Raw genomic sequence first — 26,467 nt, 5'->3', positions numbered from 1 at the left:
TTTGTGTGGCCTCCGGAGGCAGTGCTATACACCCAATCGTCTGGGTCTCCCAATGGAGCGCCGAAGAAAGATTCATTTAGAGGAGAGAAACTTTCCCATCACGGATTATTTTACTACATTTAAAAGAACCCCACGCACAGGACCCCACTGTTATTGACGGCGGCTGCGAGCGTTCAGCTGATCACCCGGCGGCCGGCTGCTGCGAGCGTTCAGCTGATCACCCGGAGGCCGGCTGCCGCGAGCGTTCAACTGATCACCCGGAGGCCGGCTGCCGCGAGCGTTCAACTGATCACCCGGAGGCCGGCTGCTGCGAGCGTTCAGATGATCACCCGGAGGCCGGCTGCTGCGAGTGTTCAGCTGATCACCCGGCGGCCGGCTGCTGCGAGCATTCAGCTGATCACCCGGAGGCCGGCTGCTGCGAGCGTTCAGATGATCACCCGGAGGCCGGCTGCTGCGAGTGTTCAGCTGATCACCCGGAGGCCGGCTGCTGCGAGCGTTCAGCTGATCACCCGGCGGCCGGCTGCTGCGAGCGTTCAGCTGATCACCCGGCGGCCGGCTGCTGCGAGCGTTCAGCTGATCACCCGGAGGCCGGCTGCTGCGAGCGTTCAGCTGATCACCCGGAGGCCGGCTGCTGCGAGCGTTCAGCTGATCACCCGGAGGCCGGCTGCTGCGAGCGTTCAGCTGATCACCCGGAGGCCGGCTGCTGCGAGTGTTCAGCTGATCACCCGGAGGCCGGCTGCTGCGAGTGTTCAGCTGATCACCCGGAGGCCGGCTGCTGCGAGTGTTCAGCTGATCACCCGGAGGCCGGCTGCTGCGAGTGTTCAGCTGATCACCCGGAGGCCGGCTGCTGCGAGTGTTCAGCTGATCACCCGGAGGCCGGCTGCTGCGAGTGTTCAGCTGATCACCCGGAGGCCGGCTGCTGCGAGTGTTCAGCTGATCACCCGGAGGCCGGCTGCTGCGAGTGTTCAGCTGATCACCCGGAGGCCGGCTGCTGCGAGTGTTCAGCTGATCACCCGGAGGCCGGCTGCTGCGAGTGTTCAGCTGATCACCCGGAGGCCGGCTGCTGCGAGTGTTCAGCTGATCACCCGGAGGCCGGCTGCTGCGAGTGTTCAGCTGATCACCCGGAGGCCGGCTGCTGCGAGTGTTCAGCTGATCACCCGGAGGCCGGCTGCTGCGAGCGTTCAGCTGATCACCCGGAGGCCGGCTGCTGCGAGTGTTCAGCTGATCACCCGGAGGCCGGCTACTGCGAGTGTTCAGCTGATCACCCGGAGGCCGCAAGCGTTTAGCTGATCACCTGGAGGCCGGCTGCTGCGAGCGTTCAGCTGATCACCCGGAGGCCGGCTGCTGCGAGTGTTCAGCTGATCACCCGGCGGCCGGGTGATCAGCTGATCGTTCACGATAGTCTGCCGCCGGTAAAACTGTAAAGAAAAAAAAAAAAGCAGATTCCGTTGTTTTGTACGATCCGTTGCATCCGTTCTACCACTATATGCAACGCATCCATCACACAACGCAATGCAACGGATGCCATTCAATGCAAGTGTGAAACTAGCCTAAGAATCGCACCAAAACTAAAGCCAGGATTTAATGAAGAGATGCAAAAACTCCAAAGTATGAACAATAAAGTAAAAGTGTTCAGTCACGAAGCAGTAACCTACCGCCTGAGCGTCCTGCTCATCTCTTTTTGCGTAGTAGTCCTTCAGATTGGCTCCACGGTCCCAGCTTGCTCCACCGGTCTTTGGTCCATATCCCGAGCTTCCAGAAAATTGTGATCCACCTCCTTAAAGAAAATAAAGCAACAGATATTGAACTTACAATAGACTAAGGTCACCAGAAAGTATCTGTGGTATTTAGTAACGTAGCAGCGTGCAGACACAAGCTTTCGCCATCTTGCTTACCTCCACCTTCTGCCTTTAGGGCTAGGTGTGGAGGCAATGGTCCTCCAGTGGGGCCATCAAATCCTTCTTGACCGTCCTCCGTTGAATCATCTTGCCCGGCCTGAAATTAAGATGCAGATCAACATCTTCTAACAGGTGCTCGGGATAATAAAAATTCACCTCTCATTCTATGACAAGTTGAGGATGGCCTACCCCGAGTGCCGGCACCTCATCACTCCTCACTTCTCCGATTCTGACCAGGTAGTTGACAAAGTCCCGCGCCGCGTTACTCTGAGCGTCCTTCTTATTTGTAGAGTTCCCCATGCCTGTGAAGTTGAACGTATCCACTCGGACCTATAGAAAGAAATATTTAATAATGTGAATAGTATTGTAGTACGGCAACTTATGACCAAACACGAAATAACCACCATATTTCCCGGTTTGTACACGCATCCCCCCCCCACAAACTGGGGGAAAAATGGGGGTGCGTCTTACAAATTGCATATTGGTTACCAGGGTGGCACAGGGTCGGTGATATGGAGGGCTTGGAGGGGCGACCCTGCAGTGGAGCAGCTCAGGAGGATGTGTGCGGCAGCGGAGGGTGGGCGATACTGCGGGCTCATAGGCTGTCGCGGCACCACTGATCTGTGGGCTACTTTGAATCGCCGGCAGTTGACATGATGGACTTCAAGAAAATGGCTGCGGAAGCCAATCTGCACACACACCGGCAGATCAATAGTGCTCACCACCGTGAGATCCCACGAGCCTGCAATATCGCCGACCCTCCGCTGCTGCACACTGACCATCTTGAGCCGCGACACCCCCTCCTCCCGAGCATCGCCTACCCTGGGTCCTGTGACCTTCCTGAGCCGCTCCATCACCGCCGCTGCCCCCTGGAGAGCTAATATAAGACGCACTAGAATTATAAGACCGACCCTCCCGAGTCGCGACACCCCCTCCTCCGAGCATCGCCTACCCTGGGTCCTGTGACCTTCCTGAGCCGCTCCATCACCACCGCTCCCCCCTGGAGAGCTAATATAAGACGCACTAGAATTATAAGACCGACCCTCCTGAGTCGCGACACCCCCTCCTCCGAGCATCGCCTACCCTGGGTCCTGTGACCTTCCTGAGCCGCTCCATCACCACCGCTCCCCCCTGGAGAGCTAATATAAGACGCACTAGAATTATAAGACCGACCCTCCCGAGTCGCGACACCCCCTCCTCCGAGCATCGCCTACCCTGGGTCCTGTGACCTTCCTGAGCCGCTCCATCACCGCCGCTGCCCCCTGGAGAGCTAATATAAGACGCACTAGAATTATAAGACCGACCCTCCCGAGTCGCGACACCCCCTCCTCCGAGCATCGCCTACCCTGGGTTCTGTGACCTTCCTGAGCCGCTCCATCACCACCGCTCCCCCCTGGAGAGCCAATATAAGACGCACTAGGATTATAAGACAGACCCTCCTGAGTCGCGACACCCCCTCCTCTGAGCATCACCTACCCTGGGTGACCTTCCTGAGCCGCTCCATCACCGCCGCTCCCCCCTGGAGAGCCAATATAAGACGCACTAGGATTATAAGACCGACCCTCCTGAGTCGCGACACCCCCTCCTCCGAGCATCGCCTACCCTGGGTGACCTTCCTGAGCCGCTCCATCACCGCCGCTCCCCCCTGGAGAGCTAATATAAGACGCACTAGGATTATAAGACAGACCCTCATTTTAACAGTAACATTTTTTTTCCTATTTTCCTCCTTCAAATTTGGGGTGTGTCTTATAATTCAGTGAATCTTCTAAAACGAAAAATACGGTATATGCCTCGTGTGAAACAACAAACACCAAGATGAAGGCACGTAAAGTCAGTTGCTTGGAAAAACCCAACAGCCATTGCCCAACCCTACCATGATCGTGACCATGACCATGACGGTCAGGCCGGCTGAGCCAAGCAAGCCTATTTTTATGGAACATGGAAGACAAACCATGGCAAAACAAATAGAGGCTTATTCCCTGGTGCAACTTACATCCGGTCTATGTTTCTGTACCATGATCCGCCCCCGCCAGGGGGACAGTTAGAAGCCCCCAAATACATAGGTTTATTGCCAGGTTTCAGCACCTTCTGCATAGATTTGGAGCCTGTAACCAGAACTGTAGAAACTAGAGCCACTGATCCATCTGGAATAGGAGCGCGGCGATCGTCTCATTGATACAGGACTTCGCAGATGCATGTGGGTGGCACTACAATGGGACGGACATGTCTTCTCCTATAGGCTTCCCCATACGCTACAGCACTACTATACACCCCTACATCGCTCTTGGATCCCACAGCCATACGGAGAGAGAAGAAGGGAATTTTGTTACTTACCGTAAATTCCTTTTCTTCTAGCTCCAATTGGGAGACCCAGACGATTGGGTGTATAGCTACTGCCTCCGGAGGCCACACAAAGTATTACACTAAAAAGTGTAAGGCCCCTCCCCTTCTGCATATACACCCCCCGTGGGATCACGGGCTCTCAGTTTTAGTGCAAAAGCAGGAAGGAGGAAAGCCAATAACTGGTTAAACAAATTCAATCCGAAGGAACATCGGAGAACTGAAACCATTCAACATGAACAACATGTGTACCCGAAAAACCAACAAATCCCGAAGGAAAAGGGCGGGTGCTGGGTCTCCCAATTGGAGCTAGAAGAAAAGGAATTTACGGTAAGTAACAAAATTCCCTTCTTCTTCGGCGCTCCATTGGGAGACCCAGACGATTGGGACGTCCAAAAGCAGTCCCTGGGTGGGTAAATTAATACCTCAAGTTAGGGCCGTAAAACAGCCCTTCCCTACATGGAGGCAACCGCCGCCTGCAGGACTCTTCTACCTAGGCTGGCATCTCTTCCAACCGACATAGTCAGCAGCTGCTGCTGACTAAAAACAGTGGAGCTATGCGTGGATGTCTGACCTCCTTCGCACAAAGCATGAAAACTGAGAGCCCGTGATCCCACGGGGGGTGTATATGCAGAAGGGGAGGGGCCTTACACTTTTTAGTGTAATACTTTGTGTGGCCTCCGGAGGCAGTAGCTATACACCCAATCGTCTGGGTCTCCCAATGGAGCGCCGAAGAAACATGGATTTTGTACATTAAAGACCTCTCTATCATTCAATATATTGGTGAAGAAAGGACCGTGGGTACACCGCCGCCTGCTACTGGGCTCAACACTACCAAAAATCAATAAGCGCTGGTTCCGCCTGGTGGACTAATCCTCTTATCAAATACCGTGCTGAAGAACAGACTATTCCAAAAGAGACAACCAGCACCCGACATGACCTGAACGTAGGGAAGAAACGCACCGGCCACTACAACTGACCCCGGGACAGCAGATCAGGAAAGGGCGGAAGCCATGTCCTCCAATGTAGTCACCGAAAAAGAGATCCAACAGTAACTACATGGGAAGTCCAAAAGTAGCCCCAATGTATGGGAAAAGAGGTCTGCAGCCCGCCCGCGCACACCGCCTAGAGGACAGCAGCCCGACCACGCACACCGCCTAGAGGACAGCAGCCCGACCACGCACACCGCCTAGAGGACAGCAGCCCGACCACACACACCGCCTAGAGGACAGCAGCCCGACCACACACACCGCCTAGAGGACAGCAGCCCGACCACACACACCGCCTAGAGGACAGCAGCCCGACCACGCACGCCGCCTAGAGGACAGCAGCCCGACCACGCACGCCGCCTAGAGGACAGCAGCCCAACCACGCAGACCGCCTACAGGACAGCAGCCCGACCACGCACACCGCCTAGAGGACAGCAGCCCGACCCTGCAGACCGCCTAGAGGACAGCAGCCCGACCCTGCAGACCGCCTAGAGGACAGCAGCCCGACCCTGCAGACCGCCTAGAGGACAACAGCCCGACCACGCACACCGCCTAGAGGACAGTAGCCCGACCCTGCAGACTGCCTAGTGGACAGCAGCCCAACCCTGCAGACCGCCTAGAGGACAGCAGCCCGACCCTGCAGACCGCCTAAAGGACAGCAGCCCGACCCTACAGACTGCCTAGAGGACAGCAGCCCGACCCTGCAGACCGCCTAGAGGACAGCAGCCCGACCACGCACACCGCCTAGAGGACAGCAGCCCGACCCTGCAGACCGCCTAGTGGACAGCAGCCCGACCCTGCACACCGCCTAGTGGACAGCAGCCCGACCCTGCAGACCGCCTAGAGGACAGCAGCCCGACTACGCACACCGCCTAGAGGACAGCAGCCCGACCACGCACACCGCCTAGAGGACAGCAGCCCGACCACGCACACCGCCTAGTGGACAGCAGCACGACCCTGCAGACTGCCTAGAGGACAGCAGCCCGACCATGCACACCGCCTAGAGGACAGCAGCCCGACCCTGCAGACTGCCTAGTGGACAGCAGCCCGACCCTGCACACCGCCTAGTGGACAGCAGCCCGACCCTGCAGACCGCCTAGAGGACAGCAGCCCGACTACGCACACCGCCTAGAGGACAGCAGCCCGACCACGCACACCGCCTAGAGGACAGCAGCCCGACCACGCACACCGCCTAGTGGACAGCAGCCCGACCACGCACACCGCCTAGAGGACAGCAGCCCGACCCTACAGACTGCCTAGAGGACAGCAGCCCGACCCTGCAGACCGGCTAGAGGACAGCAGCCCGACCACGCACACCGCCTAGAGGACAGCAGCTGACCACGCACACCGCCTAGAGGACAGCAGCACGACCCTGCAGACTGCCTAGAGGACAGCAGCCCGACCACGCACACCGCCTAGTGGACAGCAGCCCGACCCTGCAGACCGCCTAGAGGACAGCAGCCCGACCACGCACACCGCCTAGAGGACAGCAGCTGACCACGCACACCGCCTAGAGGACAGCAGCCCGACCACGCACACCGCCTAGAGGACAGCAGCCCGACCACGCACACCGCCTAGAGGACAGCAGCCCGACCCTGCAGACCGCCTAGAGGACAGCAGCCCGACCACGCACACCGCCTAGAGGACAGCAGCCCGACCCTGCAGACCGCCTAGAGGACAGCAGCCCGACCACGCACACCGCCTAGAGGACAGCAGCCCGACCACGCAGACCGCCTACAGGACAGCAGCCCGACCACGCACACCGCCTAGAGGACAGCAGCCCGACCCTGCAGACCGCCTAGAGGACAACAGCCCGACCACGCACACCGCCTAGAGGACAGTAGCCCGACCCTGCAGACTGCCTAGTGGACAGCAGCCCAACCCTGCAGACCGCCTAGAGGACAGCAGCCCGACCCTGCAGACCGCCTAGAGGACAGCAGCCCGACCCTACAGACTGCCTAGAGGACAGCAGCCCGACCCTGCAGACCGCCTAGAGGACAGCAGCCCGACCACGCACACCGCCTAGAGGACAGCAGCCCGACCCTGCAGACTGCCTAGTGGACAGCAGCCCGACCCTGCACACCGCCTAGTGGACAGCAGCCCGACCCTGCAGACCGCCTAGAGGACAGCAGCCCGACTACGCACACCGCCTAGAGGACAGCAGCCCGACCACGCACACCGCCTAGAGGACAGCAGCCCGACCACGCACACCGCCTAGAGGACAGCAGCCCGACCCTGCAGACTGCCTAGTGGACAGCAGCCCGACCCTGCACACCGCCTAGTGGACAGCAGCCCGACCCTGCAGACCGCCTACAGGACAGCAGCCCGACTACGCACACCGCCTAGAGGACAGCAGCCCGACCACGCACACCGCCTAGAGGACAGCAGCCCGACCACGCACACCGCCTAGAGGACAGCAGCTGACCACGCACACCGCCTAGTGGACAGCAGCACGACCCTGCAGACTGCCTAGAGGACAGCAGCCCGACCACGCACACCGCCTAGAGGACAGCAGCCCGACCCTGCAGACTGCCTAGTGGACAGCAGCCCGACCCTGCACACCGCCTAGTGGACAGCAGCCCGACCCTGCAGACCGCCTAGAGGACAGCAGCCCGACCCTGCAGACCGCCTAGAGGACAGCAGCCCGACCCTGCAGACCGCCTAGAGGACAGCAGCCCGACTACGCACACCGCCTAGAGGACAGCAGCCCGACCACGCACACCGCCTAGAGGACAGCAGCCCGACCACGCACACCGCCTAGAGGACAGCAGCCCGACCACGCACACCGCCTAGAGGACAGCAGCCCGACCACGCACACCGCCTAGAGGACAGCAGCCCGACCCTACAGACTGCCTAGAGGACAGCAGCCCGACCCTGCACACCGCCTAGTGGACAGCAGCCCGACCCTGCAGACCGCCTAGAGGACAGCAGCCCGATCCTGCAGACCGCCTAGAGGACAGCAGCCCGACCCTGCAGACCGCCTAGAGGACAGCAGCCCGACCCTGCAGACCGCCTAGAGGACAGCAGCCCGACCACGCAGACCGCCTACAGGACAGCAGCCCGACCCTGCAGACCGCCTAGAGGACAACAGCCCGACCACGCACACCGCCTAGAGGACAGTAGCCCGACCCTGCAGACTGCCTAGTGGACAGCAGCCCAACCCTGCAGACCGCCTAGAGGACAGCAGCCCGACCCTGCAGACCGCCTAGAGGACAGCAGCCCGACCCTACAGACTGCCTAGAGGACAGCAGCCCGACCCTGCAGACCGCCTAGAGGACAGCAGCCCGACCACGCACACCGCCTAGAGGACAGCAGCCCGACCCTGCAGACTGCCTAGTGGACAGCAGCCCGACCCTGCACACCGCCTAGTGGACAGCAGCCCGACCCTGCAGACCGCCTAGAGGACAGCAGCCCGACTACGCACACCGCCTAGAGGACAGCAGCCCGACCACGCACACCGCCTAGAGGACAGCAGCCCGACCACGCACACCGCCTAGAGGACAGCAGCTGACCACGCACACCGCCTAGTGGACAGCAGCACGACCCTGCAGACTGCCTAGAGGACAGCAGCCCGACCACGCACACCGCCTAGAGGACAGCAGCCCGACCCTGCAGACTGCCTAGTGGACAGCAGCCCGACCCTGCACACCGCCTAGTGGACAGCAGCCCGATCCTGCAGACCGCCTAGAGGACAGCAGCCCGACCCTGCAGACCGCCTAGAGGACAGCAGCCCGGCTACGCACACCGCCTAGAGGACAGCAGCCCGACCACGCACACCGCCTAGAGGACAGCAGCCCGACCACGCACACCGCCTAGAGGACAGCAGCCCGACCACGCACACCGCCTAGAGGACAGCAGCCCGACCCTACAGACTGCCTAGAGGACAGCAGCCCGACCCTGCAGACCGGCTAGAGGACAGCAGCCCGACCACGCACACCGCCTAGAGGACAGCAGCTGACCACGCACACCGCCTAGTGGACAGCAGCACGACCCTGCAGACTGCCTAGAGGACAGCAGCCCGACCACGCACACCGCCTAGAGGACAGCAGCCCGACCACGCACACCGCCTAGTGGACAGCAGCCCGACCCTGCAGACCGCCTAGAGGACAGCAGCCCGACCACGCACACCGCCTAGAGGACAGCAGCTGACCACGCACACCGCCTAGAGGACAGCAGCCCGACCACGCACACCGCCTAGAGGACAGCAGCCCGACCACGCACACCGCCTAGAGGACAGCAGCCCGACCACGCACACCGCCTAGAGGACAGCAGCCCGACCACGCACACCGCCTAGAGGACAGCAGCCCGACCACGCACACCGCCTAGAGGACAGCAGCCCGACCACGCACACCGCCTAGAGGACAGCAGCCCGACCCTACAGACTGCCTAGAGGACAGCAGCCCGACCCTGCAGACCGCCTAGAGGACAGCAGCCCGACCACGCACACCGCCTAGAGGACAGCAGCTGACCACGCACACCGCCTAGTGGACAGCAGCACGACCCTGCAGACTGCCTAGAGGACAGCAGCCCGACCACGCACACCGCCTAGTGGACAGCAGCCCGACCCTGCAGACTGCCTAGAGGACAGCAGCCCGACCACGCACACCGCCTAGAGGACAGCAGCCCGACCACGCACACCGCCTAGAGGACAGCAGCCCGACCACGCACACCGCCTAGAGGACAGCAGCCCGACCCTGCAGACTGCCTAGAGGACAGCAGCCCGACCCTGCAGACTGCCTAGAGGACAGCAGCCCGACCCTGCAGACTGCCTAGAGGACAGCAGCCCGACCACGCACACCGCCTAGAGGACAGCAGCCCGACCACGCACACCGCCTAGAGGACAGCAGCCCGACCACGCACACCGCCTAGAGGACAGCAGCCCGACCACGCACACTGCCTAGAGGACAGCAGCCTGAAGTGCTTTAACACAAAATAAGAAAATTCTTGGAAAAGGCAAAATAGAACTTTGCAGTTCTGTGGTTGACCTAGTAGAAGACCTGGAAGCGGAGGGCTTCGTGCCCACCCTTAAGTCAAGAATGGCAAGAAGATTTAGGCTTGAATAAGGACAGATTTGTCACCCACATGGAAAGGAGTCACAAAAAAACCAAAGCCTTCTAGATGCTCCGAGAGGTTGAGAGCTTACGATACTGGGGTAGCAGCAACTAAACGCTTCACAAGGAGTCGGGAAGGAGAGTCCAGTACGGACCTTTGTGGACGTCAAGTGATTAGACCAGGATCTAAGGCAAATGGAGCCTCCACAGATTTGGAGTGACATGCGCTTCCCAATAGTGATCATATGAGAATTTTGAGGCCTGTTGTAATTAAGAGGAGAGATGGAGAACGTCGTCCTGAGGGTACCCGGAAGATAAACCCTTTCAGAGCTGTATAGGCCAGGCCACGCGGACCTGTGTCGCTGAATATGCCGTAAAGCGGATGATGGAAGGCGCAGCCTGCGGTCACACACGCCTGTGAGAAGGAGTCTCTGATTCTACACCGGAAGCAAGGTATTGGAGGTCCACAGAAGGTACAGACCCATTTGGGTGGGTTTAATGTTGATCCGGAGGGGTCTTGAGCAGACGGGTGTTAGACAGGTGGGGCACTACTCTGCAATAGTGGCCACATTTCTGTAAAACCGATAGGGAAGGCTTTTTCTAAATACCTTGTTCAGCCAATTCTGCCTTTGAGAGAAAGGTTTTAAGGTGAGTGTCCAAAATCTTTTCTTTTTTGCTTCAGTGAGAGACAAAAGGAAACCATGGGAAGTCCCAAAGAAGATCCAAGGGTGGGCAGAGGAAAGTACCTTCAAGTCTGAGCGGAGACCTCTGCGACCTGGAAAAGCCACCCGTGCAGGTGTGAACCCAAGTACAAACGGAAGAGCAGGTAGCAGCCACTGCAAGACCGGGGCCTGGAGAAAGACCGCCCAGTCTGAAACTGCGAGCGTGGAGCGAGCCGAGACCACGAGAGGACACGCGGATAGCAGACCGGATCCAGCGAGCAATGGTGGAACTGGAAGCATGAAGGCCTTTGTCCGTCCGGAATTACGAAAAGAGCCCAATCGCCTGAAGAAGCCATCCTGGCGATGTAGAGGCGGAGTGCTTGCAGATGTCCGGGCTATGGAGTGACCATTCCGGAGGTTCAGTAAACTCACTTCTTGCATCTCTAACGTGGTCGGCCACATTGGAGTTGAGGACCTGGGAAGCCCGAGTGGAAGTGCGCGAGACCCCTGTGCCGATGGGATAGGTAGCTGTTCAATGACCGGAACCAGAGCCTGGGATACCTGGTTAGGTCAGCAACTGCCTAGGAGAGAGCTGAAGCCCATTTGGCGGTACGTGTGGAGGGGCTACAGGTTGGACAAAGGGATGAGGTCTGACTAGAGGGAAACCTTTCATGACAGGAAGCGCAGGCAAAGTGAAAAACTAGAGCCCAAGATTGGGAGCGAGAATACCTGAGGACAGGCGTAGAAAGAGGGAAATGCCAGGAGAGGTGCAGGAGAAGGAGCTGCCTGTAGGTGGCAGAGCTAACCAGGGTTCAGCAGTCCAGAAGACTCGGGGAATTGCGAGGACCGCAGGTGCTGAGGGTACAGCAAGCAAAGGAACGGAGGCTGAAGGCACGGAGGAGCCGGCGTGTAGGGAAGATGGCGCCAAGCAGAATGGTGGTATTGGTGCCGAAACAAGAGGTAAAGACCTAGAAGGCACGCTGTATTCCCATTGGATGAGAAAGAGAGGCACACCCTGGTAGGCAGAGTGTGGAAGGAGGGGAACGCAAAAGCTGTCCTGAAGAAACCCCCCCCGGCAGCCCGTGACCTAGGGAAGGGAGTACCTGTCCTGAAGAACCCCCCTGGGAGCCCGTGACCTAGGGAAAAAAAAAAAAAAAGAGAGTACCTGTCCTGAAGAACATCACCACCCCCCCACAGTGACCTAAGGAAGGGAGTACCTGTCCTGAAGAAACCCCCCCCATGACCTAGGGAAGGGAGTACCTGTCCTGAAGAACCCCCCCATGACCTAGGGAAGGGAGTACCTGTCCTGAAGAACCCCCCCCCCATGACCTAGGGAAGGGAGTACCTGTCCTGAAGAACCACCCCCCCCCCCATGACCTAGGGAAGGGAGTACCTGTCCTGAAGAACCACCCCCCCCCATGACCTAGGGAAAGGGAGTACCTGTCCTGAAGAACCCCCCCCCCCCCATGACCTAGGAATGGGAGTACCTGTCCTGAAGACCCCCCCCCCCCCCATGACCTAGGAATGGGAGTACCTGTCCTGAAGACCCCCCCCCCCCCATGACCTAGGGGAGGGAGTACCTGTCCTGAAGACCCCCCCCCCCCCATGACCTAGGGGAGGGAGTACCTGTCCTGAAGAACCCCCCTGGGAGCCCGTGACCTAGGGAAAAAAAAAAAAAAAAAAAGAAAAGAGTACCTGTCCTGAAGAACATCACCCCCCCCACAGTGACCTAAGGAAGGGAGTACCTGTCCTGAAGAAACCCCCCCCCCCCATGACCTAGGGAAGGGAGTACCTATCCTGAAGAACCCCCCCCATGACCTAGGGGAGGGAGTAACTGTGCTGAAGAATCTCCCCCCATGACCTAGGGAAGGGAGTACCTGTCCTGAAGAACCCCCCCCCCCATGACCTATGGAAGGGAATACCTGTCCTGAAGAACCCCCCCCCCCCATGACCTAGGGAAGGGAGTAACTGTGCTGAAGAATCCCCCCCCAGCAGCCCATGACCTAGGGAAGGGAGTACCTGTCCTGAAGAACCCCCCCTGGCAGTCCATGACCTAGGGAGGAAAGTACTTGTGCTGAAGAACACACAGGCACACACCACCTCCCCCCCTCCCCCGTCCCGGCATACTGAGGAAGACAATGATCAGGCGTCCCGGATGATGACTGTCAGACGTCTGGCGGATATCAGTTTCACATTCCCACCCTGCACATCGGTGGTAAAAGGACAGACAACCAGGAAGCCCCAAAACACTCTTGAGGTGTTAGGGGGGTCCTGCAGGACAGACCCGAGAGTGAACACTAGTGATGCAACCCCGCACTGTGCTCTTGTTCTTTCGGTGGGAGACACATATAGCCACACTTGGGTTTGGGGGGATGGAGGGTCACTTTAAGGCTTTATGCATATAGCTGGATAACAGCCCTGTAATACAGATTAGTTACATTGTGACCTGCAGAGGCTCAGGAGGAGTGCACACAGCTGCGTGGTGTCGCTGTACACAGCTGCGTGGTGTCGCTGTACACAGCTGCGTGGTGTCGCTGTACACAGCTGCGTGGTGTCGCTGTACACAGCTGCGTGGTGTCGCTGTACACAGCTGCGTGGTGTCGCTGTACACAGCTGCGTGGTGTCGCTGTACACAGCTGCGTGGTGTCGCTGTACACAGCTGCGTGGTGTCGCTGTACACAGCTGCGTGGTGTCGCTGTACACAGCTGCGTGGTGTCGCTGTACACAGCTGCGTGGTGTCGCTGTACACAGCTGCGTGGTGTCGCTGTACACAGCTGCGTGGTGTCGCTGTACACAGCTGCGTGGTGTCGCTGTACACAGCTGCGTGGTGTCGCTGTACACAGCTGCGTGGTGTCGCTGTACACAGCTGCGTGGTGTCGCTGTACACAGCTGCGTGGTGTCGCTGTACACAGCTGCGTGGTGTCGCTGTACACAGCTGCGTGGTGTCGCTGTACACAGCTGCGTGGTGTCGCTGTACACAGCTGCGTGGTGTCGCTGTACACAGCTGCGTGGTGTCGCTGTACACAGCTGCGTGGTGTCGCTGTACACAGCTGCGTGGTGTCGCTGTACACAGCTGCGTGGTGTCGCTGTACACAGCTGCGTGGTGTCGCTGTACACAGCTGCGTGGTGTCGCTGTACACAGCTGCGTGGTGTCGCTGTACACAGCTGCGTGGTGTCGCTGTACACAGCTGCGTGGTGTCGCTGTACACAGCTGCGTGGTGTCGCTGTACACAGCTGCGTGGTGTCGCTGTACACAGCTGCGTGGTGTCGCTGTACACAGCTGCGTGGTGTCGCTGTACACAGCTGCGTGGTGTCGCTGTACACAGCTGCGTGGTGTCGCTGTACACAGCTGCGTGGTGTCGCTGTACACAGCTGCGTGGTGTCGCTGTACACAGCTGCGTGGTGTCGCTGTACACAGCTGCGTGGTGTCGCTGTACACAGCTGCGTGGTGTCGCTGTACACAGCTGCGTGGTGTCGCTGTACACAGCTGCGTGGTGTCGCTGTACACAGCTGCGTGGTGTCGCTGTACACAGCTGCGTGGTGTCGCTGTACACAGCTGCGTGGTGTCGCTGTACACAGCTGCGTGGTGTCGCTGTACACAGCTGCGTGGTGTCGCTGTACACAGCTGCGTGGTGTCGCTGTACACAGCTGCGTGGTGTCGCTGTACACAGCTGCGTGGTGTCGCTGTACACAGCTGCGTGGTGTCGCTGTACACAGCTGCGTGGTGTCGCTGTACACAGCTGCGTGGTGTCGCTGTACACAGCTGCGTGGTGTCGCTGTACACAGCTGCGTGGTGTCGCTGTACACAGCTGCGTGGTGTCGCTGTACACAGCTGCGTGGTGTCGCTGTACACAGCTGCGTGGTGTCGCTGTACACAGCTGCGTGGTGTCGCTGTACACAGCTGCGTGGTGTCGCTGTACACAGCTGCGTGGTGTCGCTGTACACAGCTGCGTGGTGTCGCTGTACACAGCTGCGTGGTGTCGCTGTACACAGCTGCGTGGTGTCGCTGTACACAGCTGCGTGGTGTCGCTGTACACAGCTGCGTGGTGTCGCTGTACACAGCTGCGTGGTGTCGCTGTACACAGCTGCGTGGTGTCGCTGTACACAGCTGCGTGGTGTCGCTGTACACAGCTGCGTGGTGTCGCTGTACACAGCTGCGTGGTGTCGCTGTACACAGCTGCGTGGTGTCGCTGTACACAGCTGCGTGGTGTCGCTGTACACAGCTGCGTGGTGTCGCTGTACACAGCTGCGTGGTGTCGCTGTACACAGCTGCGTGGTGTCGCTGTACACAGCTGCGTGGTGTCGCTGTACACAGCTGCGTGGTGTCGCTGTACACAGCTGCGTGGTGTCGCTGTACACAGCTGCGTGGTGTCGCTGTACACAGCTGCGTGGTGTCGCTGTACACAGCTGCGTGGTGTCGCTGTACACAGCTGCGTGGTGTCGCTGTACACAGCTGCGTGGTGTCGCTGTACACAGCTGCGTGGTGTCGCTGTACACAGCTGCGTGGTGTCGCTGTACACAGCTGCGTGGTGTCGCTGTACACAGCTGCGTGGTGTCGCTGTACACAGCTGCGTGGTGTCGCTGTACACAGCTGCGTGGTGTCGCTGTACACAGCTGCGTGGTGTCGCTGTACACAGCTGCGTGGTGTCGCTGTACACAGCTGCGTGGTGTCGCTGTACACAGCTGCGTGGTGTCGCTGTACACAGCTGCGTGGTGTCGCTGTACACAGCTGCGTGGTGTCGCTGTACACAGCTGCGTGGTGTCGCTGTACACAGCTGCGTGGTGTCGCTGTACACAGCTGCGTGGTGTCGCTGTACACAGCTGCGTGGTGTCGCTGTACACAGCTGCGTGGTGTCGCTGTACACAGCTGCGTGGTGTCGCTGTACACAGCTGCGTGGTGTCGCTGTACACAGCTGCGTGGTGTCGCTGTACACAGCTGCGTGGTGTCGCTGTACACAGCTGCGTGGTGTCGCTGTACACAGCTGCGTGGTGTCGCTGTACACAGCTGCGTGGTGTCGCTGTACACAGCTGCGTGGTGTCGCTGTACACAGCTGCGTGGTGTCGCTGTACACAGCTGCGTGGTGTCGCTGTACACAGCTGCGTGGTGTCGCTGTACACAGCTGCGTGGTGTCGCTGTACACAGCTGCGTGGTGTCGCTGTACACAGCTGCGTGGTGTCGCTGTACACAGCTGCGTGGTGTCGCTGTACACAGCTGCGTGGTGTCGCTGTACACAGCTGCGTGGTGTCGCTGTACACAGCTGCGTGGTGTCGCTGTACACAGCTGCGTGGTGTCGCTGTACACAGCTGCGTGGTGTCGCTGTACACAGCTGCGTGGTGTCGCTGTACACAGCTGCGTGGTGTCGCTGTACACAGCTGCGTGGTGTCGCTGTACACAGCTGCGTGGTGTCGCTGTACACAGCTGCGTGGTGTCGCTGTACACAGCTGCGTGGTGTCGCTGTACACAGCTGCGTGGTGTCGCTGTACACAGCTGCGTGGTGTCGCTGTACACAGCTGCGTGGTGTCGCTGTACACAGCTGCGTGGTGTCGCTGTACACAGCTGCGTGGTGTCGCTGTACACAGCTGCGTGGTGTCGCTGTACACAGCTGCGTGGTGTCGCTGTACACAGCTGCGTGGTGTCGCTGTACACAGCTGCGTGGTGTCGCTGTACACAGCTGCGTGGTGTCGCTGTACACAGCTGCGTGGTGTCGCTGTACACAGCTGCGTGGTGTCGCTGTACACAGCTGCGTGGTGTCGCTGTACACAGCTGCGTGGTGTCGCTGTACACAGCTGCGTGGTGTCGCTGTACACAGCTGCGTGGTGTCGCTGTACACAGCTGCGTGGTGTCGCTGTACACAGCTGCGTGGTGTCGCTGTACACAGCTGCGTGGTGTCGCTGTACACAGCTGCGTGGTGTCGCTGTACACAGCTGCGTGGTGTCGCTGTACACAGCTGCGTGGTGTCGCTGTACACAGCTGCGTGGTGTCGCTGTACACAGCTGCGTGGTGTCGCTGTACACAGCTGCGTGGTGTCGCTGTACACAGCTGCGTGGTGTCGCTGTACACAGCTGCGTGGTGTCGCTGTACACAGCTGCGTGGTGTCGCTGTACACAGCTGCGTGGTGTCGCTGTACACAGCTGCGTGGTGTCGCTGTACACAGCTGCGTGGTGTCGCTGTACACAGCTGCGTGGTGTCGCTGTACACAGCTGCGTGGTGTCGCTGTACACAGCTGCGTGGTGTCGCTGTACACAGCTGCGTGGTGTCGCTGTACACAGCTGCGTGGTGTCGCTGTACACAGCTGCGTGGTGTCGCTGTACACAGCTGCGTGGTGTCGCTGTACACAGCTGCGTGGTGTCGCTGTACACAGCTGCGTGGTGTCGCTGTACACAGCTGCGTGGTGTCGCTGTACACAGCTGCGTGGTGTCGCTGTACACAGCTGCGTGGTGTCGCTGTACACAGCTGCGTGGTGTCGCTGTACACAGCTGCGTGGTGTCGCTGTACACAGCTGCGTGGTGTCGCTGTACACAGCTGCGTGGTGTCGCTGTACACAGCTGCGTGGTGTCGCTGTACACAGCTGCGTGGTGTCGCTGTACACAGCTGCGTGGTGTCGCTGTACACAGCTGCGTGGTGTCGCTGTACACAGCTGCGTGGTGTCGCTGTACACAGCTGCGTGGTGTCGCTGTACACAGCTGCGTGGTGTCGCTGTACACAGCTGCGTGGTGTCGCTGTACACAGCTGCGTGGTGTCGCTGTACACAGCTGCGTGGTGTCGCTGTACACAGCTGCGTGGTGTCGCTGTACACAGCTGCGTGGTGTCGCTGTACACAGCTGCGTGGTGTCGCTGTACACAGCTGCGTGGTGTCGCTGTACACAGCTGCGTGGTGTCGCTGTACACAGCTGCGTGTGTCGCTGTACACAGCTGCGTGGTGTCGCTGTACACAGCTGCGTGGTGTCGCTGTACACAGCTGCGTGGTGTCGCTGTACACAGCTGCGTGGTGTCGCTGTACACAGCTGCGTGGTGTCGCTGTACACAGCTGCGTGGTGTCGCTGTACACAGCTGCGTGGTGTCGCTGTACACAGCTGCGTGGTGTCGCTGTACACAGCTGCGTGGTGTCGCTGTACACAGCTGCGTGGTGTCGCTGTACACAGCTGCGTGGTGTCGCTGTACACAGCTGCGTGGTGTCGCTGTACACAGCTGCGTGGTGTCGCTGTACACAGCTGCGTGGTGTCGCTGTACACAGCTGCGTGGTGTCGCTGTACACAGCTGCGTGGTGTCGCTGTACACAGCTGCGTGGTGTCGCTGTACACAGCTGCGTGGTGTCGCTGTACACAGCTGCGTGGTGTCGCTGTACACAGCTGCGTGTGTCGCTGTACACAGCTGCGTGGTGTCGCTGTACACAGCTGCGTGGTGTCGCTGTACACAGCTGCGTGGTGTCGCTGTACACAGCTGCGTGGTGTCGCTGTACACAGCTGCGTGGTGTCGCTGTACACAGCTGCGTGGTGTCGCTGTACACAGCTGCGTGGTGTCGCTGTACACAGCTGCGTGGTGTCGCTGTACACAGCTGCGTGGTGTCGCTGTACACAGCTGCGTGGTGTCGCTGTACACAGCTGCGTGGTGTCGCTGTACACAGCTGCGTGGTGTCGCTGTACACAGCTGCGTGGTGTCGCTGTACACAGCTGCGTGGTGTCGCTGTACACAGCTGCGTGTGTCGCTGTACACAGCTGCGTGGTGTCGCTGTACACAGCTGCGTGGTGTCGCTGTACACAGCTGCGTGGTGTCGCTGTACACAGCTGCGTGGTGTCGCTGTACACAGCTGCGTGGTGTCGCTGTACACAGCTGCGTGGTGTCGCTGTACACAGCTGCGTGGTGTCGCTGTACACAGCTGCGTGGTGTCGCTGTACACAGCTGCGTGGTGTCGCTGTACACAGCTGCGTGGTGTCGCTGTACACAGCTGCGTGGTGTCGCTGTACACAGCTGCGTGGTGTCGCTGTACACAGCTGCGTGGTGTCGCTGTACACAGCTGCGTGGTGTCGCTGTACACAGCTGCGTGGTGTCGCTGTACACAGCTGCGTGGTGTCGCTGTACACAGCTGCGTGGTGTCGCTGTACACAGCTGCGTGGTGTCGCTGTACACAGCTGCGTGGTGTCGCTGTACACAGCTGCGTGGTGTCGCTGTACACAGCTGCGTGGTGTCGCTGTACACAGCTGCGTGGTGTCGCTGTACACAGCTGCGTGGTGTCGCTGTACACAGCTGCGTGGTGTCGCTGTACACAGCTGCGTGGTGTCGCTGTACACAGCTGCGTGGTGTCGCTGTACACAGCTGCGTGGTGTCGCTGTACACAGCTGCGTGGTGTCGCTGTACACAGCTGCGTGGTGTCGCTGTACACAGCTGCGTGGTGTCGCTGTACACAGCTGCGTGGTGTCGCTGTACACAGCTGCGTGGTGTCGCTGTACACAGCTGCGTGGTGTCGCTGTACACAGCTGCGTGGTGTCGCTGTACACAGCTGCGTGGTGTCGCTGTACACAGCTGCGTGGTGTCGCTGTACACAGCTGCGTGGTGTCGCTGTACACAGCTGCGTGGTGTCGCTGTACACAGCTGCGTGGTGTCGCTGTACACAGCTGCGTGGTGTCGCTGTACACAGCTGCGTGGTGTCGCTGTACACAGCTGCGTGGTGTCGCTGTACCACAGCTGCGTGGTGTCGCTGTACACAGCTGCGTGGTGTCGCTGTACACAGCTGCGTGGTGTCGCTGTACACAGCTGCGTGGTGTCGCTGTACACAGCTGCGTGGTGTCGCTGTACACAGCTGCGTGGTGTCGCTGTACACAGCTGCGTGGTGTCGCTGTACACAGCTGCGTGGTGTCGCTGTACACAGCTGCGTGGTGTCGCTGTACACAGCTGCGTGGTGTCGCTGTACACAGCTGCGTGGTGTCGCTGTACACAGCTGCGTGTGTCGCTGTACACAGCTGCGTGGTGTCGCTGTACACAGCTGCGTGGTGTCGCTGTACACAGCTGCGTGGTGTCGCTGTACACAGCTGCCTGGTGTCGCTGTACACAGCTGCGTGGTGTCGCTGTACACAGCTGCGTGGTGTCGCTGTACACAGCTGCGTGGTGTCGCTGTACACAGCTGCGTGGTGTCGCTGTACACAGCTGCGTGGTGTCGCTGTACACAGCTGCGTGGGTGTCGCTGTACACAGCTGCGTGGGTGTCGCTGTACACAGCTGCGTGGTGTCGCTGTACACAGCTGCGTGGTGTCGCTGTACACAGCTGCGTGGTGTCGCTGTACACAGCTGCGTGGTGTCGCTGTACACAGCTGCGTGGTGTCGCTGTACACAGCTGCGTGGTGTCGCTGTACACAGCTGCGTGGTGTCGCTGTACACAGCTGCGTGGTGTCGCTGTACACAGCTGCGTGGTGTCGCTGTACACAGCTGCGTGGTGTCGCTGTACACAGCTGCGTGGTGTCGCTGTACACAGCTGCGTGGTGTCGCTGTACACAGCTGCGTGGTGTCGCTGTACACAGCTGCGTGGTGTCGCTGTACACAGCTGCGTGGTGTCGCTGTACACAGCTGCGTGGTGTCGCTGTACACAGCTGCGTGGTGTCGCTGTACACAGCTGCGTGGTGTCGCTGTACACAGCTGCGTGGTGTCGCTGTACACAGCTGCGTGGTGTCGCTGTACACAGCTGCGTGGTGTCGCTGTACACAGCTGCGTGGTGTCGCTGTATACCGCTGTGTGCAATAAAGGAGACAATCAGCAGATACTAGAAAACATACAAGTGGAGCGGTGTATTACTATAGAGCGGTGAGACGCCCTGTGCCCAAGGATCACAACGTGACGGCACATCGCAGCCCCCCATCACCGTATGGCAGAATACCCACCTCACACACAAACTTCTGCCGCATCTTATTCCCCGCCGACCGGATGTCATAGTTTGGAGTCACTTTCTTCTTCCCGCACCAAGCGTACAGGAAATTCTTGATGTCACCCATGATGGTAAAGGACGTTCTTGTGACCTGTGAACACACAACATACATCATCAATGCAGTTACACCGGAGACGCCCACATGGCCCCGCACGCCCGTTAGGTGATATTATAAAGTGTTTTTTATGTTGTCACAGCGGTCTGGGCTCTTATATACGGCATGTTAGAACGCTGTATATAAGAGCCCGGTGGTGGCCGCAGCTTATAGGGGACAAAACTGGGGACAGGTTCCCTTTAACCCCTTCAGCCCCCGGGCATTTTGTGTTTTTCCATTTGTTTTTTTTTTACTCTCTTTCTTCCGAGAGCCGTAACTTTTTTATTTTTCCGTCAATATTGCCATGTAAGGGCTTGTTTTTTGTGGGACGAGTTGTACTTTTAAATGAAACCATAAAGTTTTACCATATAATGTACTGGAAAATGGCAAAAAAATTTCCAAGTGTGGAAAAATTGCAAAAAAAAAAAAGTGTGATGGCACAATAGTTTTTGGGATATTTTATTCACGGTGTTCACTATATGGTAAAACTGATGTATCTATGTGATGCCTCAGGTCAGTGCGAGTTTGTAGACACCAAACATGAGTAGGTTTACTTGTATTTAAGAAGTTAAAACATTTTACAAGCTTGTCCAAAAAAAAGTGGCACACGTTTTGCGCCATATTCCGTGACCCGTAGCGTTCTCATTTTTCGGGATCTGAGGCTCAGTGACTGCTTATTTTTTGCGTCTCGAGCTGACGTTTTTAGCGGTACCATTTTTGCGCAGATGCTAAGTTTTGATCGCATGTTATTGCATTTTGCGCAAAATTTGCGGCGACCAAAAACGTAATTTTGTAGTTTGGAATTTTTTTGACGCTATGCCGTTTACTGATCAGACTAATTGATTTTATATTTTGATAGATCGGGCGTTTCTGAGCGCAGCGATACCAAATGTGTGTATATTTTTTTAACCCTTTAATTTTCATTGGGGTGAAAGGGGGGTGATTTGAACTTTTAGGTTTTTTTAAAAATTTTAAAACTTTTTTTTTACTTTTTTTTTATTTTACTAGTCTCTCTAGGGGGCTACAGGGATCAGCAATCCGATCGCTCTTATCTATCTGCAGATCACAGCTACAGAGCTGAGAACTGCAGGTTTGGTGCTTTACTGTCAATGCCGGCTGTATTCCGGCATTGAAAGGAAGTGACTCATGTTAGCTACAGGCGTCATCACATGACCCTATGCTACCATGGCAACCACCGGAAGTCATGTGATCATGTCACGTGACTTCCGATGGGGGCGGGGTAAGTCACTGTCATGGGAGCGTGCATATACATCTCTCTGCCAGATTTTGGCAGCGAGATGTAAGGGGTTAATGGCCGCGGGTGGAAGCGATTCCACTCGCGACTAGCAGGCACACGTCAGCTGCTGAAAACAGCTGATATGTGCGCGGATTGCCGCAACCTACCCACGGCAGGGGGCGGGGATTAACCTCACACGATCCATGACATACCCAGTACGTCATGGGTCATTAAGGGGTTAATCTGAAGGTAAACAGCATTAAATGGAACCAACCAGCAGGATTTTCCCATAAAGTGCAGGCAGCGCCACACTGGCTCCGGGATGTGAACTGTCGCCTTCACTCTTCAGATGGGATCTGTGATTGCAGCTCCAGGATTTGGTGCATTCTGTGACTCTCGTGTGCAGGGGTCGGGAGGCCTCTGCCGCTTCCTCTCTGGTGTCCTCCTTTTCTTTATTTACATTTTTCGCTGCACCGCCATTACCGCTATTGCCAATGTGTGTCCATTGCTGGTGTAATGATGTCTTCATTAAAATGGCGCCGGAGTCCGCGCATGCGTGCACTGTGATCTTATAGAAGACACTGTGGAGAAGACTATGGCATCGGCACATGCGCAGATGAAAAAAAAAATCTCATGCCGCTCATCGTCTTCTCCATGGTGTCTTCAATAAAATGGCGCTGGAGATCACGGTACATGCATACATTGACTACAGCGCCATTTTAAAGGGAAGCTAACACCAGATTTGTCCCCTGTAAGCTACGACCACCACCAGTGATCCCTTATATACAGTGCTCCAGAATACTGTGTATAAGAGCCCGGGCCGCTGTGTAGAACATATAAAAAACACCTTTATAATACTCACCTAGAGGCGGTCCGGTCCGGTGGGTGTCGCTGCTTCCCGCAGCGTCTCCTCTCTGTGGCATACGCTGTCCTCCTTCTAGAGTCTGGGTGCATGACACGTCCTGCGTCTTCCACACCGGCCGGCATTGAGGTCCTGTGCAGGTGCACTTTAATATGTTCTGCTGAGTGCAGATCAAAGTATTGCAGTGTGCATGTGCAGGCGGTTTTTACCCTTTCCTCGTGCATGCGCAGATGAAAGTGCGCCTGCGCCAGACCGTAGAGTCGGCCATGTCATCCATACCCGGCTCAGTAAAATGAGGACAGCAATCGCAGCAGAGAGGAGGCACCGGATCAGAGAACAGCGACACCAATCTGACTGGACCGCCCCGTAGGTGAGTATTATAAAGGTGATGTTTATGTTCTACACAGTGGCCTGGGCTCTTATATACAGCATGTTAGAACGCTGTATATAAGAGTCCACTGGTGGTGGCCGCAGCTTATAGGGGACAAATCTGGTGACCGGTTCCCTTTAATAAAGACCCTATCACAGTAGTAATGCATGTGTTGCTAATAACAGCGGTAATGGTGGCGCAGCGCAAAATCAGAAGAAAAAGCGGCAAGCCAGGAGGACGTAATGAACCGCGCTCAGCTCCATCCACAGCATGAGACGGAACGTTACACTCCCCAGGACAGGTGTGTGGCCACTTTCACACTTGCGCTAGTCACAATCCGCCGCTTTGGAAAACAGCGCATTCATTAACGGCTTGCACTGTTTCCCATAGACTTGTATGGACGGCGGATTGCGACTAATGTGTCTGCGTTGCATCCGCCGGCCGACGCTGAGTCGCTATGACTGAGCGCCGGCTGGACAGAACGTAGAATGCAACGTTTTTAGTGCTGAATTGCGTTGTTTCACACTGAGCATGCTCAGAGCTTGTGTGAAGTCAATGTCCAGGGAATCTCTCTCCAGCGGCGGCCAATCAGGTGATTGCCCGGCTTTATGAAGATCATCTGATCTGTCGTAATCCGGCTTACAACGGAATCCAGCGCTGGATTCCGTCATGCTCTACTGAGCATGCCCAGCATGTTTGGCACACCCACTGGGCTGTCCCGAACACAAACGGATCATGACTGATCCGTCAAAAAACGGACGCACAGCGGATGTAAGGCTAAGTTCACATTTCCATTGTTTTGTATCAGTCACATGCGTCGCTTGACGCATGTGACTGATGCGCTGTTCAACGCTGTACAACGGATGACAAAGAACAGAATTCTTTGTTGGATTCCGTTGTGTGAGGGGGGCGGAGTTCGGGGGGGTGGGGGGGGGGAGCTGAGCGGGGCCGTGGCACTGAGGACGTCAGTGCCACAGGGACTGCAGGACAGGTGTGTGTGTGTGTATGTATGTGTGTGTGTGTGTACACATGCTGAATGCGGAGGGGGCGGAGCCAAGCGGGGGCGGGGCCAGGCGCTGAGGATGTCAGTGGCAGTGCTGCGGTCTGCATGGCTGGGGACAGGTGAGTGTGTGTGTGTGCACATGCGGAGTGCGGGGGGCGGAGCCGAGCAGGGGGCGGGGCCAGACGAGGGTGTCAGTGGCAGTGCTTGTCTGCATGGCTGGGGACCTGTGTGTGTGTGTGTGTGTGTACACACATGTGCGGAGTGCGGGAGGGGGCGGGGCCGAGCGGGGAAGTGTCGGCCTCCCTGCACACGTAACCAGATTAAATATCGGGTAGCAAAGCACCCGATGTTTACCTTGGTTACCCGATATTTACCTTGGTTACGGGCCTACACCGCTTAGCGCTGGCTCCTTGCACCGTAACCAGGGTAAATATCGGGTAACCAACCAAAGCTGGTGACGTGTGCAGGGAGCCAGAGAGCATGCGCAGCGAAATCAGACGGATCTCGCTGCTCAAAAAACGTTACATGCTGTGTTCCTCCCGCCCGGCGGTCAGTTGTTCCACGACTGATCAGTCGGGCGGAGGGTGCAACGCAGCATCATCAGTCACAATCCGCTGCTCATACAAGTCTATGGGAGCAACGGAATCCGCTAAACGGATTCCGTTGTTTACAAGAGCAGCGGATTGTGACTGATACATTTTAGCGGAAATGTGAACTTAGCCTAACGGACGCAACGGATCCGTTTTTTCACAGGATTCCTGTGAAAGGAATCCTGTGAAAAACACATCAGTTGACATCTAAAAAAACAACTGATCCTTTGCTGACGGACCTGATCGATTGAAAACGGAAGTGTGAACTTAGCCTAAGGCTAGTTTCACACTTGCGTTGGACGGGTTCCGTAGCATTGCGTTGTGTTACGGATGCAACGGATGCGTTGCATATAGTGGCACAACGGATGCTACAAAACAACGGAAAGCTTTTTTTTTTTTTTTAATTTTTCTTCTTTACAGTTTTACCGGCAGCAGACTATTGTGAATGATCAGCTGATCGCTCTCAATAGCCGGCGGCCGGTGGCTCAGTTGAGCGCTGTCACTTACCGGCGGCCGGGCATGCCGGCGGGCGAGCGCTCAGCTAAGCGCTGTCACTTGCAGGCGGCCGGGCATGCCGGCGGGCGAGCGCTCAGCTGAACGTTCGGCCACTGCGAGACAAAATAAAGTTTGTGATTTCAAAAAAAAAAAAAAAAAAGAGCATGCGCAGTGAAATCCTGAGGATTCCGCTGCTCAAAACAACGTTACATGCTGCGTTCCTCCCGCTGGGCGGAAGCAACGGTGCATCGCCCAGCGGAAGCAACGCAGGTCCTTTTGGTACAATCCGTCACCCATACAAGTCTATGGGAAACAGCGGAATCCGTTAACGGATTCCGCTGTTTTCCAAAAGGGCGGATTGTAACGGAAGGAAAACAACGCGTGTGAAAGTACTCTAAGGGTACTTTCACACTTGCGTTGTTTTTTTTTTTGTGCAATCCGCTGTCTTGGGAAACAGCGGAATCCGTTAACGGATTCCGTTGTTTCCCATAGACTTGCATTGATGATGGATTGTGCCAAAAGTACCTGCGTTGCTTCCGTTGGCCGATGCTCCGTTGCTTCCGCCGAGCGGAAGCAACGCAGAATGTAACGTTAAATGCTGGCGTCAAAATAACGCCAACCAACGGATTCCGTTGGTTCCGTTAAAATTTATAATGGTTCCCTATGGTAGCGGATTCCGTTGCTAAGTGCTTAACAACGGAATCCGCTGCCGGATTCCGCTAATTTCTACTAAGCATGCCCAGAATGAAAAAAAATGAAAAAAGAAATAAAACAGAGCCGACGGATTCCGTTAGACGGACGCCTAATGGACGCCAAACGGATGCAACGGTCCGTTATTTCACAGGAATCAGCTAACGGATTCCTGTGAAATAACGGACCCGTTGCATCCGTTGACAACACAAAAATAACGGATGCGTCAAAACGACGCAGCAACTGACCCAGCGGATTCAACCCAACGCAAGT

At 57.5% G+C, this 26,467-nt stretch overlaps 1 protein-coding gene across 1 annotated transcript in view; it reads right to left on the bottom strand.

The window, feature by feature from the left end:
* Window positions 1–26,467, bottom strand: part of DHX9 (DExH-box helicase 9) — a 95,661-nt gene that overhangs the window by 66,582 nt on the left and 2,612 nt on the right. Inside the window, exons 2-5 of the mRNA XM_075320605.1 lie at window positions 20,810–20,944; window positions 2,088–2,228; window positions 1,896–1,995; window positions 1,656–1,777 (exon numbers count right to left, since the gene is read on the bottom strand). Coding sequence (XP_075176720.1) covers window positions 1,656–1,777; window positions 1,896–1,995; window positions 2,088–2,228; window positions 20,810–20,920 — 474 coding nt within the window. The 5' untranslated portion in view covers window positions 20,921–20,944. The remainder of the gene's footprint in view (window positions 1–1,655; window positions 1,778–1,895; window positions 1,996–2,087; window positions 2,229–20,809; window positions 20,945–26,467) is intronic.

The sequence above is a fragment of the Anomaloglossus baeobatrachus genome, chromosome 8 (assembly GCF_048569485.1).
Source record: "Anomaloglossus baeobatrachus isolate aAnoBae1 chromosome 8, aAnoBae1.hap1, whole genome shotgun sequence".
In the NCBI taxonomy this organism is placed as follows: Eukaryota; Metazoa; Chordata; class Amphibia; order Anura; family Aromobatidae; genus Anomaloglossus; species Anomaloglossus baeobatrachus.
The sequence above is the reverse complement of the archived record's forward strand: the minus strand, read 5'-3'. Positions and strand labels throughout refer to the sequence as shown.